The sequence below is a fragment of the Schistocerca nitens genome, chromosome 1 (assembly GCF_023898315.1).
Source record: "Schistocerca nitens isolate TAMUIC-IGC-003100 chromosome 1, iqSchNite1.1, whole genome shotgun sequence".
Taxonomy (NCBI): Eukaryota; Metazoa; Arthropoda; class Insecta; order Orthoptera; family Acrididae; genus Schistocerca; species Schistocerca nitens.
In genome coordinates this window covers 133,147,537-133,165,396 of record NC_064614.1, presented here as the reverse complement: position 1 = coordinate 133,165,396, position 17,860 = coordinate 133,147,537, and the positions used below count along the sequence as shown (strand labels likewise).

Here is a 17,860-nt window from a genome sequence, read left to right as displayed (position 1 = left end):
GAGCATCTCCACTATGTGGTGAGTAATAATCTAACCTTTTCATAATATCGTCATTATTCCGTCCTGGATTTTCCATTGCTTGAATTGGTAATTTGAGTTGAATAAAATTTGTTGCTTATCCCACTAAATATACATAGCTGTTGATTCATAAAATATCATTTCATAGTTATATCATTTCTTATTAATGTAAAAAATACTCTAACAACAGTGTGAATTTGTGCCATATATGTTATTTAGGGATGGATGTCATGAGACAAATAAACCACAATTCAGAAATATAACTACTTTTGAAAAAGAACAAAGTTAAAAATGACAGGTAATAGGCCACGTATAAATGACAAATAGTGCTTCAACAAGTTGCCAAATTGTTTAAAAATTTTTAAGAGAAATGTCTTCATAAATTGAAAAAAGTGATTGTATTCATTCAAGGAACTTTTATGTGACAGATTTTGCAATTTATTGTTATTATATGACACTACTTATATTATGAAGCAGATTATGTAAACTAGCATTCTAAGTGTACCTTAATCCTTGATGTAGCATGCAGTAACTTTTAGAAATATATTTAAGAAATATAATTATTGTAATATTCTTATTTGAGACTTCTACAACAGAAATCTGCAGCTTTCTTTATGCATCATCAAAATTTTACTCTAATTTTATCAATTTCAGGACGTGGCAGTGGAAGTTTCTTTGGGGGCATATTAATTGGTAAAATTGGAACTCGTGAGTCCTTTAGAGCCATGGGAATCATAGCTATAGCAGGAGGAGTTGCTTACTGGTTACTACATCGATACTGGTTACGAGAAGTTGAAATACGTAACAGACAGAGGGCAGTTGAAGTGGAAGGTTAGTTTATATTTAAAAGAACAATGATGTCAATGTTATTGTTAGAAATGTTATGTCTAAGGTTTTTTTACTATTACAGTATCCACAAGTTAAAAAATATTAATACGGTTCTATCCCCAAACAACTGAATTCATACAAGTGGATTGTGAGAAAACAAAGGACCAGCTTGATTTCAGGATTGACCAGGGTGCGTGCCCTAAACAAGAGAAAAGAAATATGTTACTAAAAGACTTTAAAATGTTTTGCAATAGATACAGTTGCATAAGCATCTCTCATAAATGAAAGTAAGATTCCCACTGAACACAGATTGGAAAATCCCCTAACTAACGGAAAGTGTGTGTGCTGGTGCAAGAAGTATGAGAAAGTCCTCAAAACTAACCCATGTCACTGGAAGAGACAGTCTAATGTACCTACAATAAGTGAAAACTATTAAGGGAAGAAAAGAGCAAGGTTCATAAGAGTACAGAAAAAAGGCACTTGTAAACAGTTTTGAAATTTACAAAAGTGAGAAATTTACAGAACCCTCAAAGCTGAATAGTAATGGTGTCAGCCACTGAATTCGAGTGCAGTAAAAGAAGTAGAAAACACTTGCTACAACAGAAAATCACTGTCAACATATTTGAGCTATGAATAAACCACTTGTCAGCAACAGATGACACATTGGGAACTGATGGTGTAGCAGGTAGACCAGACCTTGAGACTGATAGCAGGAGAGAAATAATCTATAAAATGATCACTGCAACAATGATGCTCAGTGGATTTTGTAAAACTGTATGTGGAAAATCTCTGGAAAAAATGGCATAGGTTACAAATTAAATTTGGCACTGTTTTAATGTCTTTTGACAGCTTGAGCTCCTGCCACTCACACACACATCTAGCTCCATAAAGCCTATTATGAAGGACAGCCTACAGGAATGTGGAACAAGTCAAATTATTCATTAACAGGAAGAGGCATCCACTGTAGGCAATGTATGCAAAGTAAGACTCTTCAAGCTTTCCTGGCGGATTTGTTGTAAATAGTCTTCATGGGTTTGCTGCCGGATTATGTTGTGCAAATTCCACAATATTTCCTCAGAGCAACCGTCTGACATCTTCAGGTGGTTCAACCTTGCTAGTGGCTAGGTACGACAAATTAAAAATCTGTTTAGTATGATTGTTAGTGAACTAAAGTTCTGTTTTACTTTGCATTTGAGTATCTGGAAGTTTCCAATCTCCTGTCCGATGTCTATCAGAGACATGTGATAGACTTTTGCACTCAGAATATAAAACTACATTTTGAATTCTAGAAAGGGATGTGGTAGTCTATATGGCAATTAGTCTTATTTCTAGTGTTGTGTTTGTCAGTTTCACATTTCATCCTAATTCATTTGTTAACCACAAATACCACAAGAAAGTAGATGTACTGAAATGTGAGTATAAGAATTCCAAGATCTCTGTAGTGGATTTTGCAAGCTGTTTGACTTTTGCAAGATGTTTGGTTATCTACTTTACATAATATTCTTACTGCATATTTATGTAGAATAAATACTTTCAGATCTTTGTTGTACAGTGCCACACATTTGTGGTATAGGACAGTATCGAGTTAAGTATGCTAGCAATCATTTCTTTAGGGCAGTGCAATGAGAGAGATTTCTAAGAGCACAGCATCAAAAGTCAGCTGGTTTGGTTAATTTACCAACAGCATCAGTTTATTATCTGTCTGGATACTTAGCAACACCACATATGCAGTCTCATCCAGTGGTTGCCCTTTAATCTCTGCTTCTGGTACCTGTAAATCATTTTTATTTCTTTGAAACTGCATAATATTGTAGGACTTAGTAAGATTAAGAGTTAAGCTGTTTGCTGTGAGCCATTTGTAATCCTGTTACATTATTTCTCAGACTGTGTGTGATATGGATGTCCTTTGGCTCTTTATCCATATACTTGTGCCAATAGAAAAGATCACAGTTTTGAAGAAACCTCCAATGTCCAATCATTTAAGCAGGTCATAAACAGAAGTGGATGAAGTACCAAACATTGTGCACATCACTGTATCTTATCCTCACTCTGAATTTAGTTATTCCTGTCATATTATTTGTTAATGTGAGCCTCTATATTCTGTTGTAAAGATATGACTTCATTGATGCAATGATTATGCATTTAATATTGTAAAAGTTTTTGTAATTCATGTGATAGCTGTACAAATGACACAGATGTGGTTGTTTTTGTGGTCTTCAAAGATAGGACATAGTTCTCCACGCTAGTCTATGCTGTGCAGTTCTCTTCATTTCAGCATAACTGTTGCAACCTACATCTGCTCGAGCCTGCTTACAGTAGTCGAAATTTGGTCTCGCTCTACAATTTTTAACTCCTCTCCCTTCACATTTCCTTCCATTAGCAATAAATTTGTCTGTTCCTTAATGCTTCACTTTGTGTCCCATTAACAACTCCCTTCCTTTAGTCAAGTTAAGAACACTAATATGATGATGATGATGAAATCCCATACTCCATAACAGAGCATAGGGGACAATGCGGGAGACCCACACTGCCGTACTAGGCAAGGTCCTAGTGGAGGTTGTTTGCCTTTGCCTTCCTCCAACCATAATGGGGTTGAATGATGATGATGATGATGATGATGATCATGATGATGAAAATGACACAACAACACTCAGTTATCTTGAGGCAGGTGAAAATCCCTGACCCCGCCGGGAATCGAACCCTGAACCCCGTACTCGGCAAGCGAGAATGCTACCGCGAGACCACAAGCTGCGGACAACACTAATCTAATATAAAACACACTAATATAAGACATTGAAACAAATTTAAAGCTATGCCCATACTTTTCTTTCATCAGAGGCTGATGAAGCTGCTGCAGCTACACTACAAGACAAAGAAGGCAACACAGCAGACCGTGACCCTCAGAAGGAGGTGTCTATTAGCATGGAACGACTCAGCCTGGTTATAGAGCTTAACCACAGGGGCAGCCTTACTTCACTTGATCTTGGCTCGCAGCTCCCTGGCTATCGCAGTCGACGTGGCTCTTGTGCCAACACAAAGGTGAGACTCTTACTTTGTTTAGTGAAATTTTCAGTTTCTGTACTGTTCAGTTTCTGTAGATTGTAGCTCATGGTCTGGAGAACTGTGTGTTTGGTCAATGGATTAAGGATGAAAAAGATCCACCATGGTTTAACAATGAATGAGCAACTGATGAAAGACAAAGGTTAGTACAGATTTGTGCGTCTGTGATAAGATGTATGCAGGAAGCATACAACAACCACCACTGTCCTTATTTAGTAAAAGATATGGCTGAGACCCTGAGAAAATTCTGGTCCAATGTAAAACTGCTAAGCGGGTCTAAGGGTTCCATGCAGGTACTCATTGACCACTCTAGTGTGGCAGTTGAAGACAGCAAAATGAAAGTCTAAATTTTAAGTTTTGGATTTAAGAAATCATTCACACAATTGTACAAACATACCATCATTTGACCATCAAACAGACTTTCATACGGACAACGTAGTAATAAGCATCCCTGGTGTAGAGAAACAACTGAAGGAGTAGAAAACAAATAAGTCACCAGGTCCGGATGGAATTCCAATTCAGTTTTATGAAGAGTATTTCATAGCATTGGCCCCTTACTTAGCTTGTATTTATCATGAATCTCAAAATCTCAGTTTGTTTTTACAAAGAGGGCTCTATGGCATTGGCTCTTTACTTAGCTTGCATTTATCAAGAATCTCCCAACCAACAAAAAGTGCCAAGAGACTGTAAAAGGTGCAGTTGATTCCTGTACATAAGAAGGGTAAAAGAATGGATCCACAAAATGACAGACTAATACACTAATATCGGTTTGCTGCAGAATCCTTGAACATATTCTCAGTTTGAATATAATAAATTTTGTTGACACCGAGGAGCTTATGTCCGTGAATCAGCACAGTTTTAGAAAGTGTCACTCATGTGAAACTCAGCTTGCCCTTTTCTCACAGGATATACTGCAAATTACAGACAAAGGGCAAGAGGCAGAATCCAAACTTTTAGATTTCCAGAAAGCATTTGACATAGTGGCCCACTGCAGACTGTTAATGGATATGTCAGTGGCTCCAAGGCTTCTTAAGTAATTGCACCCAGTATGTTGTCCTCGACAGTGAGTGCTCTTCAGAGACAAGGTATCGTCAGGAGAGCCCCAGGTAAGTGTGATAGGACCGCTATTATTTTATGTATACGTGAATGATCTGACAAACAAGGTGAGCAGCAATCTGTGACTGTTTACTAATGATGCTGTGGCGTATGGGAAGGTGTCATCATTTAGTGATTGTAGGAGGGTACAAGGTGACTTAGACAAAATTTCTACTTTGTGGATGAGTGGCAGCTGGCTCTAAATGAAGAAAAATGTAGGTTAACGAGGATGAGTAGGAAAAGCAAAACCATAATGTTTGGACACAGCATTAGTGCTGTCCCCCTTAAGTTAACAAGGATGAGTAGGAAAAGCAAACCCATAATGTTTGGACACAGCATTAGTGCTGCCCCCCTTGACTAGATCATGTCATTTAAATGTCTGGGTGTGACACTGCAAAACTGTGTGAAATGGAACAAGCATGTGAAGATTGTGGTAGGGAAGGTGCATGCTTAATTTCATCATTTTATTGGGAGAATTTCAGAAAGTGTGGTTCATATGTAAAGAAGACCACACATAGGATGCTGGTGTGACCAATTCTTGAGTACTGCTTGAGTGTTTGGGATCTGCACCAGGTCGGATTAAAGGAAGACAGTGAAGCAGATAAGAGGTGGGTGCTAGATTTGTTACTGGTATGTTCGAAGAGCACCTAAGCATTACGGAAATGCTTTGGCAACTCAAACGGGAATCCCTGGAGGGAAGGCAGCTTTCTTTTTGAGGAACACTATTGAGAAAATTTAGAGAACCAGCACTTGAGGCTATCACTGATTGATTAACTTGAATAAAACAAACCAGACATCTGGTTTCCATGATGAGCTATTTAAATAGAACTAAACCTCGTTTCGACATAAAATATATACTTGCATACAGCACTTTTCTTACCTTTTCACTTGATATAAAATGTTACAAATGATAGTAATGTGATGGCCAATCAAGATACTTGCAAATTTTAATTTTCTGTGGCCAAGCCAGACTTACTGCACCAACAAACCTGATCCCTCAAAAATAAACAAGGACAGCAGGAGCACAACTGAAAGAAAAGTTTTTCCTGATACAGATACTAAATCCAGATGGGGAACACCTTATAAATAAGTCTTAAGGACAAAGGGTACTTTTCCAGCTCAATATGATGTAAAAATCAACACCTATTTCTTTCAGGCACTGTTTATAATGTATGTGTTTTACAGATTTTTTGTTGATATCAGGTAATGCAGCACACTTTCTAAACATTAGAAGTATTTTGAATATTTTTGAATGTGCTTAGGGTTATTAAAAAATTACAGAGAAATTGCAGTTTTCTTTCCAAAATGCTTTTTAAAATTGAGGTACCATTTAATCCAATGTTATACATTTTAAGGAGGCCAAATTTTTACCAGATATGCATGACATGATGGATGAGGTACTAGATCTATTTAATTCCACCTATCATGTATAGTACAAGGATAAAAAAATATCACATCTTACATTGAATATAATAGAGGAAAAAATTCCACGTGGGAAAAATATATATAAAAACAAAGATGCTGTGACTAACCAAACAGGTTTTAAGGGAGAGGCTAAGGAGTCATTCCAATCCCTGGAGCGGAAAGGACAGGTATACACTCGCACACATGCACATATCCATCCGCACACATACAGACACAGGCATGTCTTAAAACCCACATCCTTTCGTCTTTCCCTCTCCTTTCCTCTTTCCTGATGAAGCAACCTTGGGTTGTGAAAGCTTGAAATTTGTGTGTGTGTTTTTTATTGTGTCTATCTAACAGCGCTTTCCCGTTTGGTAAGTCACAGCATCCTTGTTTTTTATATATAATTTTCTCACGTCTTACATTTTAATTTTTATGATTTTTTCCTAATAAAGTTTAGTTGATTCTGTAATAAAGCTTAGGTCTACTATGTAAGTATGGACTATTGTAAGTTACAGAAAAAAATTAGAGCACTACTTTATAAACTTTAGGAGATATTTGTACCTGAATTCTGAAAAATACAACTTGCAGGAAATTGCGAATGAAGATATGAGACCAATTAAACTGTGCCTCAAAACACTCCTGAAGCATAGTCTTCATCCTGCATCATTTCTTCATCTTCAAGCTTCCTCTTTCCATTCCTTTTAGCACTTCTTGGTTCTTTGGTAACTTTAAGAGCGAATCTTTCATCTTCATGCATCCATTGTCTGTCACACGCAAGCAATTGATCTTCCATATTAGAGCCACATTTATTGAAACATATCACTGCATCTAGTACACCAACTTTTAATGTATTTAGTCCTACAAAAACTTTCTTGGGTAATATTTTCCATATGCAATGGCTGAGACTTTCATTTGTATTCTGAGTGTCGCCATGAAGACATCACTCAGGTCTCCAAAAATTGGTTTTATTTCATTCATAGCAGGCTGAGGAAGAGAATGCTTATGATGGTATATTTGACCACGTTCTTTTGCTTTTTGGTAGCCACACCAAGAATCTGCTCCTTTAGGGTAAAGTCTGTGAACAGGGTGGTCATCTGTGGAAAGTAGGTGGCCCATACAGCTTTTCTCATTACTGTAACATCATTCAGAGGTGCAGTTCATCTAATGGCCAGTCCATAATTGAAGGTCTATTTCAGTTTCTGTCAATCTGCCTCTTCCAGACAGAGATTTTCCATCAGATAGCAACTTTCCTTTCATTTATCTTCGTAGCTTCCTCAATCTAGCACTCATCCTCTTTTGCACATGTCCACAACACTCCAGTTTTGTTACCAAGGTATCACCATAAACATTGAACTCATTAATTTTATTGAAATCTTTAAGAGTCCCCATTGCCCAGGTACTTCTTATATCTAACGTTATAAATGGGCACTGACCTCTGAAATATTTGTAGAGATCCATCCACTCCATATGTCCATTATAACCGTCACAATTCTTAGAACACTGATGTTCAATATGTCCTTCAGAGTTACAATGGCAGGTGTGGCAGTATTTGGATAAGCACTCAACATCAACAACTTTTCCATTCTCCAGAGAAGAAGCGCTTACAACACCGTACAAGGAATGATGTGCTCGACATTGCCATGTCCCATCAAGTGCAACAGCAATGTCTGTGGTTCCACTAATATTTACAGTTTCTTCTACTGCACATTTCATAGATGCTTTAGACACAACCATCAAGGCACCTAAAAGTATTTTCATGTACTTGCTGAACCTACTGGGAAGAGGAGGAAGGTCCATCAAACCACAAAACTTTTGAGCAGCCTTTTTTCCTTTTCCTATTGCATGCATTGCATATGCTAACTTCAAATTCACATCACATGAATTATGCATAATGTTCAAAGTCATTTACAAGGTAGATTTATTACAGGACTACACAGAACAATTAATTTTGACACTAAACCCTTCCTGCTACTTTGTTGTTCAGACAGCTTACACCATCACATTGTTTACATTTTGCCACTTCATCAAAGAAGATAAAATGCCCACATCAGCAACAACAAATCCACTACAAAGAGCGTCATTTTTAACAAAAAAAATTTGAATCACCAGGAGGGGTGCTATGTGGGAGTTTCTTTCCTGAAGAACTGATACATAGTTTACTTTCAACAGTGTGGATTGCTTTGTTTGTGAACTGGTTACCACAGAATTTCCTTTTTATTGAATTTCTTGATGTGTGGCATAGTTTGTATTTATTGCACACTAAAGGATATGTACTTCCACAAATATATGTAGCATTTGGGCAACAAACCTTCAGTAACACATGAACAAACTGCTTCAGTGAAACAAAAGTAAATACTAGCAAAGATAATCATTTACAGTCACTAGAAACCTGCACTGTTACCAATATATACAATGTATCATAAGTATAATGTTCACAGTTCTTTTCGGAATAATACTGGTTTCTGTAACAGAAATAAAGGGGGCATTACTGCATACACGACCATAACTTTAAAATTTGGTACATATAGGTCATTTTTCATTTGAAACCCTATAATGTATACATCAATGTAATCAGGAAAGACTATAGAATTTAATAAAGTCTTTTAAAAAATTTCAATTTTTCCATCATTTATAAGTACCCTGTATCCTTAAGGATGTTCTGCCTGAAATATAAATTACACTGGGGTGACAAAAGCAGTGGGATAGCGATATGCACATATACAGGTAATGGTAGTATTGCATACACCAGGTATAAAAGGGCAGTGCATTAGCGGAGCTGTAATTTGTACTCAGGTGATTCATATGAAAAGGGTTCCACCATGATTACGCCACATGACAGGAATTAACAGACTTTGAATGCAGAATCAAAGTTGGGGCTACATGCATGTTACATTCCATTTTGGAAACTGTTAGGGAATTCAATATTTCATACTCCACAGTGTCAAGAGTGTGCTGAGAATACCAAATTTCAGACTTTACCTGTCACCACAGAGAAAACAATGGCTGAAGTCCTTCACTTAATGACCAAGAGCAGTGGCATTTGCATAGAATTGTCATTGCTAACAGACAAGCAATGCTGTGTGGAATAACTACAGAAATCAATGTGGGGCATATGACGAACATATTGGTTAAGACAGTGGAGCAAAATTTGGCATTAATGGTAGCAGACAACCAATGCAAGTGCCTTTGCTAACAGGAGAAAATTGCCTGCAGAGCCTCTCCTGGACCCTAGAAAACCATGTCCTGGTCAGACGAGTCCCAATTTCAGTTGGTAACAGCTTACGGTAGAGTTTGAGTGTGGCACAGACCCCATGAATCCATAGACCCAAGTTGCCAACAAGGCACTGGCAAGCTGGTAGTGGTTCTGTAATGGTGTAGGCCGTGTTTGCATGGAATGGGATGAGTCCTCTGGTCCAACAGAACTGATCAGTGACTGAAAATGGTTATGTTTGACTACTTAGAGACCATTTGCAGCCATTCATGGAATTCATGTTCCCCAACATATCAGCGGGCCACAGTTGTTTGCGACTGGTCTGAAGAACATTCTGAACAGTTTGAGCAAATTATTTGGCCACCCACATCACCTTACATAAATCTCATTAAACATGGGACATAATTGAGAGGTCAGTTTGTGCACACGAGGCCTATACGAGTAACACTTTCACAGCTATATGGACAACTATAGAGGCAGCATGGCTCAGTATTTGTGCAGGGGAATTACGATGACTTGTTGAGTCCATGCCTCATCCAGTTGCTGCATTATGCTGGACCAAAAGAGGTCTGACATGATATTAGGAGGAATCTCATGATTTTTGTCACTTCAATGTATATGCGAACAGATTTTCTTGCACTTTTTCATACTTTCTCTTTTGTTTGTTTACAAGCTGTAACTGTAAACCTTTATTTACACTAATGAATTATACATTAGGACTATGTCCGCTATAAGACTGAATGCCACCTGATGGCACTGTGGGCATGTGACACAGTAAGATAAGTGTATAAGTGAACAGGGATGAGAGGGGGAATCATTCTAACAATTATCTTCCTCCCCATGATGATCTTTCCTTTTCATCCCGTGCTGTAAGTCTTCCCTGATGCATGGTTCTGGGTGACTTTACCAAAATATACCACTTTTTGTTGACCTCTCCAGTCCATTTCCATCACCCCTATTCCTGCCCCTTCAAACCTTCTGCTTGAAGAAGGAGCCACTGGCTCCAAAAGCTTGCCTAATTATATCCTTCTTTCATGTGTGTGTTCTGCTGCTGCTTGGTGTGTAGCTTTTTGTCTATACAATTAAATTACTTTAACACTGATATGGACCACAAAATGGGAAGAGACTTTGGCAAATGGCAGGTTGTTATGACCTGATATCTGGGAACAAGCATTTCAGAAACAGTGAAGTTAGTTGGCTGTTCACATGCTACTGTTGTGCAAGTCTCACAGTAGAGCTTCTGTGAAGTGTGGAAAGGAGGAGATGAGATACTGACAGAAGTAAAGCTGTGAGGACAGGTTGTGAATCACGCTTGGGTAGCTCAGATCGTGGAGCACTTACCCACAAAAGGCGAAGATCACAAGTTTGAATCTTGGTCTGACACACAATTTTAATCTACCAGGAAGTTACGTGAGAAGGTTGTCTGCTGTGGAGCCCTTTTTCAACAATATGCACTGACTGGTGTGCTCTGAAACAATTGTACCTGTAGCATCATCATATTCTATTTAATATATGCTACAGATCTACACCTGTCCAGCTTTGCACAGTGGGCAAGCCTCTGATCTCCAAGTACTGTGACGAAGTATGGGTGTCAAACAGCTTATGTCTACTCACATTTTATCTGTGCTCCAGTCACTTAGCACTTTTGGAAGAAAGGATATTGCAAATACATGGCTTAGTCATAGCCTGGGGGATGTTTCCAGAGTGAAATTTTCATTCTGCAGTGGAGTGTATGCTGATGTGAAACTTCCTGGCAGATTAAAACTGTGTGAGACCGAGACTTGAATTGGGGACTTTTGCTATTTGTGGGTAGGTGCTCTATGACTGAGTTACTCAAGCATAACTCGCAGCCTGTCCTCACAGCTTTACTTCTGCTAGTTCATCTCCACCTTCCAAACATCACAGAAGCTCTCCTGCAAAACTTGCCAGACTGATCCTCCTGGAAGAAAGGATATTGCGGAGACATGACTTTGCCACAACCTTCGGGATGGTTACAGAATTAAATTTCCACTCTACAGTGGAGTGCAGCAATTTCCTTCCTTCCATAAATGCTAGTCCTTTCACAAGAGACCTTCTGTGAAGTTTTGGAGGTAGAAAATGAGTTGCATGTGGAAGCAAAGCTATGAGGACAGGTCATGAGACAAGCTTGGGTAGCTCAGTCCGTAGAGCACTTGCCCAAGAAAGGCAAAGTCCCCAAGTTAGAGTCCCGATCCAGCACACTGTTTTAATCCGCCAGGAAGTTTCATATCAGTGCGCTCACCACTGCAGAATGAAAATTTCATTCTGGACCTCTTCGTGTTCTTATGTTGACTCAGTGACATCATCAGTTACAATTGCAGTGGGCTTGGGATCATCAAGATTAGACCGTGGATCAATAGAAATGTGTCGCTTGGTCAGATGAATCGTGTTTCTTGTTATGTCAGATCAGTGGTCGTGTCCAGATATATCATCATCAAGACGAACAGCTGCTCAAAGCTTACACTACACCAAGGGTTCAAGCTAGTGCAGATAGTATTATGCTACAGGTGGGCATTCGCCTGTGCTTCCAAGGGACTTGTGGTAGTAATCAAAGGCACCACATCAGCCATGGGGCTACATGAAGATTATCTGCATCCCTTCATGCTTGATGTTATCCCTTACGGCAATGGCATCTTCCAGTGGGACAACTGGCCATATCACAAGACTAAAATGATGCTACAGATGTTTGAGGGGTATGACAGCGAACTCACAGTGACATCTCGATCAACAAATTCACCTGATCTTAACCTAGTGGAATACGTCACAGATACTAGCATGCACCATCTCTGCACTCACAAACTACCTGCTTATAATTTATGGGAATTGATTGACCTATTTGTAGACATCTGGTGCCACATACCCCAGGAAACCTAGCAAGGTCTTGTCAAATCCATACCACAGGATAACAGCTGAAATTGAGTTCCAACACACTACTTAGCAGGTGGCCATAACTCGTATAGTTTTCTCACTTTAATGCAGTTTTGCTGCCAACATTAAAACTGTGATTCTGTTTGTGTTTAACAGGCAGAAGCACTGAACCAGCTCCAGGCATCACCAGCAGCAGTAAGACCTCTTTACCGCAAGAATTCTCTTGGGGCTCCAGTAACATCAAAGCTTTTGGCCAGGAAAAACCCACCCAGTGCAACGGTTGCTGCCCTTCTGGTTGATGGATTATGCACAAGAAGGTACTCAATCCCAGAAGAAGATGAAGTTGATGATCTGTCTTCACGTACTATTGCAGTTCCACAGTCAAGAACAATACGGGATGAAAATAACTCAATTCTGAAGGAAGTGCTTGTGAAGAAAGCTTTGAAGGCTACAGAGAACAACATTTAATTGAACAGCTAGCACCTCAAGCTATTGTGCAGAATTTTTACCAGAAATACTGCTTAGAAAATATGTATAAATTTATTAATTTGAGATTATTGTTAGTGGACAGTGATATACAAAATTTTCATATCAAAAAGGTGCTTTCGTAGGATTTTTAACATCAGCAGTCCACTGTAAATAGCTACTCACAGAGTAGCATGAGAAAATATTTAAATGTGGAGACTTTGCTATAACACATTCCACATATGTAGGAGGCACTTATAGACAGCAAAGAAGAAGTGGTCCCATCTGAACTTTTTGGCAACCCAAAATGTTGATGAACTCTCTGCAAAGCTTGGAGATCCATAATCTCTCCCAGGTCAATGCTTTATAATACGCAGTGCAGACTGAACACTTTATCTAAGCAGTTCCTGATAAGCACACAACCTCTCACTCTTATTGGTCTGATATAAGTGAGTTTAATGTACTTTGTACATTCCACTTATGCATAAAGGAAGCTAAATCAGTAGGAGAAGACTTCTTGGTCATTACTTAAGTGGAAGATTTCATACCAAATTAGGTTACAAAACCATATTCAAATTACAAAAACTGGCAAGAAATGCAAAGATGTTATACTCACTATAAGCTCCACTTAAAAATCGACAGCAGTTACATAAAGCTTACGCAGGATATAAGGGGTTGGGAAATGGGGTATGCAGTGGAAAATGACAGAAGGCATTAAAATAATTGGCAAGGAAAGCAAGGATGCTATGCTCCAACTTAGTGAGCACTTGAAACTCAGGGATACTAACCGAAACCTGACAGAGGACATAGGCAATAATGAGATAAAATATTCAGTGTTAAGAGATAGAAAATGATTAGCGTGCACAGTTTTTCTATTCTTATATTTATAACTTCATAATAAATGTAGCTTCACAGTATTATGAAAAGGCTGGACTGTGATCAACTGTGCATGGTGGGAAAAGGTTGGGGATGGTGAAGTGCTGCTTGTGGGAGCATGCAGGGGCATAGTGTGGACGGGGTAGGGAAGCTAGGTGCAATCAGGATGTAGCCGAGGGAAAAGGGCAGTGGAAAAGATTTGGCCAAGCTATCCACCTGATTTCCTTTTGACCAACACATCTAGGAAAACTAAATCCCGTCCTTCTCCTCCTCCACTGTAAATCTTACGTTAGGATGTAGACCATTCAAATGATCAACAAACTGTTTTAGTGCTTTGCTGCCAATTGACATATCCAAAGAGGCAGAGTGGGCAGAAATGGGCACTGTTCAATGCTCGTTTTTCAAAATCCTCTACAAGAAAGTTAGCTATGGCTGGTGACTGTGGCGAACCCATGGCTGTTCTGTCAGTCATTTCATAATAATTTCCACCATACAAAAGTAAGTGGTTAACAAAGTGTGCTGAAATAATTCCAGAATTTTGGAGGAGAAATGACTGGCCAGCAATTTTAATGTGTCTTCCACTGGTACCTCAGTATAAAGGGAGACCACATCATAGCTGACCATGACTTTACTCAGGCACATCCTCATCTGCTTTATGATATCAACAAACATTTTTGATTTCTTAATATGATGTCTACAGTGACTGACTATAGGTGCCAATAATGTAGTTAAGAACTGTTTTTTCCATTGGAAATTATTATGGAATGACTGATCAAACGGCCATGAGTTCACTACTGTCACACACCATAGCTGAGTTTTTCATGGAGGATTTTGAAGAACGAGCACTGAACAGTGCTCGCTTCTGTTCATCCTGCTTCTCCAGGTATGTGTTGATGATACATTTTTAATCTGGCCGCATGGCAGTGAGGTGACTTAGCAGTTTGATATCTGAATGGTATACACCCTCACATTTTTATAGCGGGGGTGTAGAAAGATGGGGAGTTCCTTTCCTAGATGTGTTGCTCAAACAGAAATGAGATGGATGGCTTGGCCAATGATCTCAATGGGCATAGCTTTCACAATCGAGCTCAAAGACAGTGATGCCGAACACCTCAGTACACAGAGCCAGGGTTATTTTAGAGAAGCGTGAACCATCTGTTCAGAAGGAACAGGTGTTCTGTCCATGATATTAGATCAATGCTGTCAAGGAAATGAAGACACAACACCTTTTAAACAAGCCAAGATGAAAAACAGATGTTGTGGCTCCCATTCTGTGGTGCAACAACTAGTAAGATAAGTCGAATCTGAAACAGGCAGAGAATCAGACCAGTCTTCTGGCCACCCAGGAAAAAAGAAATGTTGCAACCTATCAGAGATAATCTTGGCCTTAGAGGGCCAGGAATTTACAGTATTTCTTGCGAGTGTGACAAAAGTTATGTGGGCCAGCCTGTATTGACTTTTGCTGATCATGTGTCGAGAATCAGTGTCACCTTAATTACAGGTATTTGGTAAAATCATTGGCAGCTGAGCACAGCATGTTCTTAATTACAGGTATTTGGTAAAATCAGTGGCAGCTGAGCACAGCATGTTAAACAAACAACAGATTTTGTTTGAACAAATGAGAATTGTTGCTCATGCATCAAACTCCTGGGACTCTGTGACCAGGACAGCAGTTGAAATTACGCTATGTGAAAACAACTTCAACAGAGATACCATTTATGCACGTAGCAATGCTTGGAAGCATCAGCTTTATAAAGAAAGAGAACACAGAAGAAGAACTATTACAGTTTACCACCTGATGTAAGGGATGGCACGACAAGCAATGCTGGACAGTGGGCGCAAACAAAACCTTTGGATTTAGAGGGTGCCACCTCAGTATGCACCATTTCCGTGTTGTCATAATGACTTAATCCAGCCAATCTGGGTATAGAAATGGGAGCTGTGCAAGTTTCACAAAAGTCAAATTTAGCTCCTGACAGTATTGATAGAGGCAATCATCAAAAGCTTGGGATTTTAACTGGATTTGACATGACAAGTAAACCAAGAAGTTTTTGGTACAGTTATTTGTCACTATTATTATTATATTTACTTCCATTATGATGTAAATAAGAGTTATTTTGTATAATCTTATTGCAGATAAGTTTTTTAAATATATCATTTTTAACTATGGCCCTTTAATGTAATTTTTTCAACTGTTGCTTACAGTACTGTGTTAATGAACTTCATATTTTTATGCCAAACTGCCTTTTTCAACATGGTTAGAATCAATGCTTGCCTGTTTTAAACATGAAATAAAATTTATCATGAACTGACAATGAATAACATTAAAGAGTGCAAGTTGTCTTTCACATGACTGATGTTTTTGAAATTCTTACTCATTAGCATGGAGGAGCTCCTTCTATCTGAAATACTTCATTATCTTTGAGCTCAGAACTTGTCAAGATTCTACAACAGAAAAATGAGAAAGATTTTGCTCAGTAGTTTTGTGGATCAGTTCTGCTATCCTTTTTGTGAATGGGTGTGACCTGATCTTTCTTCCAACTACTGGACACAGTTTTTTGTTTAAGTGATATATGGTGCATTATGTAGAGAACCTGATGGGGTTCCTCTGAACTCTGGGAGCCTTGTTTATTCTCAGTGATTTTAGCTGTTTTACGATGCTACTAACACTGTTACACGTAATCACTCATAATGACAGTGGAGCGAGAATTACACTGTGGCAGTACCTGTGGTTCCTCCACTGTAAAGGAGCATTTGAATATGGAATTTAACAATGCAGGAAAAGATAGGTTGCCACTTACCATAAAGAAGATACATCAAGCTGCAGACAGGCACAATTAAAAGACACTTACATAAAGCTTCTGCCACAGCCTTCAGCAGTAAAAGACACACACACACACACACACACACACACACACACACACACACACACACACACAAGCAAGCTCACCTCACGCACAAATGACTGCCAACTCTGGCAGCTCGAACTGGAATGCTGGAGTTGGTGGTCGTGGATGCATGAGGTGTGCATGTTTGTGTATGTGAATGGTGTGTGTGTGTCTCTCTTTTACTGATGAAGGCTGTGGCCGAAAGCTTTATGTAAGTGTCTTTTAATTGTGCCTGTCTGCAGCTTGACGTATCTTCTTTGTGGTAAATAGCGATCTGTCTTTTCCTACATTGTTGATATTCCTACTTGGAGTTTCCATTGTTTGAATGTGGAATTCAGAATTTCTATGTTTGCCTCCTACAACTGTTTTCAGCAGTCTCTGTTTCTTAAATAGTGGCAAATTTCAGCTGCAACTTGCACTTGGTATGTTTCACCATGTCAGATCTGCCACTCACCTTTTTATTATTTTTAGTTATGTACAGTCACCTTTATGAATTGTTCTGGTGGTCCAGCTACTCTGTCCCACCAATGTGTATGAACTCTCTCTTTTTCTGGACTTCAGTCCTTTCAAGATGATGCTGAAATATGAGATTATGATGACTACTTAAGAGTTACAAAATAAATTTCGAACTCTTGAGTTTCACTTCTCTATATTTTAAATTCTTCCTGTCTCATGGTGACAGAGCCCCTTAATTACAACTCAAAATAGTCTAAACCTTCAACACAGTATTATACTTGTGACCTGTAGGCCATACATCACAGTTCCATCTTTTTACATCAAAAAGTGGTTCATTTGTTTCAGATCCTCATTGACATTGTTAGCGGCCCTCTTACTTCAAGTCATCCATGACACTGCCAACTCGGAGTGCCGAAGCATATCTGTATCCTTGTGCAGCGAGTCAGAGGTGCTCATCCCCTGACAACTCGCTGCTGCTTTAATTGTTACTGCTCATCCACCCTCTGTACAAACACAGACCAGGCTGCACAGTATCTGCAGAGTATTTGATAAAATACCCTGTTACACTACATAGTATATACAGGTGAATCAGGAGGAAAAGTACATGCTTTGAGGGGTGATAGTGTTAGTGGTTTTGAACAAAAAACTTCATATGGACGTCTGCCCTATT

The 17,860-nt window shown here is 38.9% G+C and overlaps 1 protein-coding gene across 1 annotated transcript in view; it reads left to right on the top strand.

Annotated features, from left to right (window-relative positions):
* The window catches only part of LOC126213416 (uncharacterized), a 156,728-nt gene extending 140,647 nt beyond the window's left edge, over positions 1 to 16,081 (top strand). Inside the window, exons 13-15 of the mRNA XM_049941463.1 lie at positions 673 to 849; positions 3,683 to 3,885; positions 12,662 to 16,081. Of these exons, the coding sequence (XP_049797420.1) occupies positions 673 to 849; positions 3,683 to 3,885; positions 12,662 to 12,973 (692 nt within the window). The 3' untranslated portion in view covers positions 12,974 to 16,081. The remainder of the gene's footprint in view (positions 1 to 672; positions 850 to 3,682; positions 3,886 to 12,661) is intronic.
* The last annotated feature ends 1,779 nt before the right edge of the window (positions 16,082 to 17,860 follow it).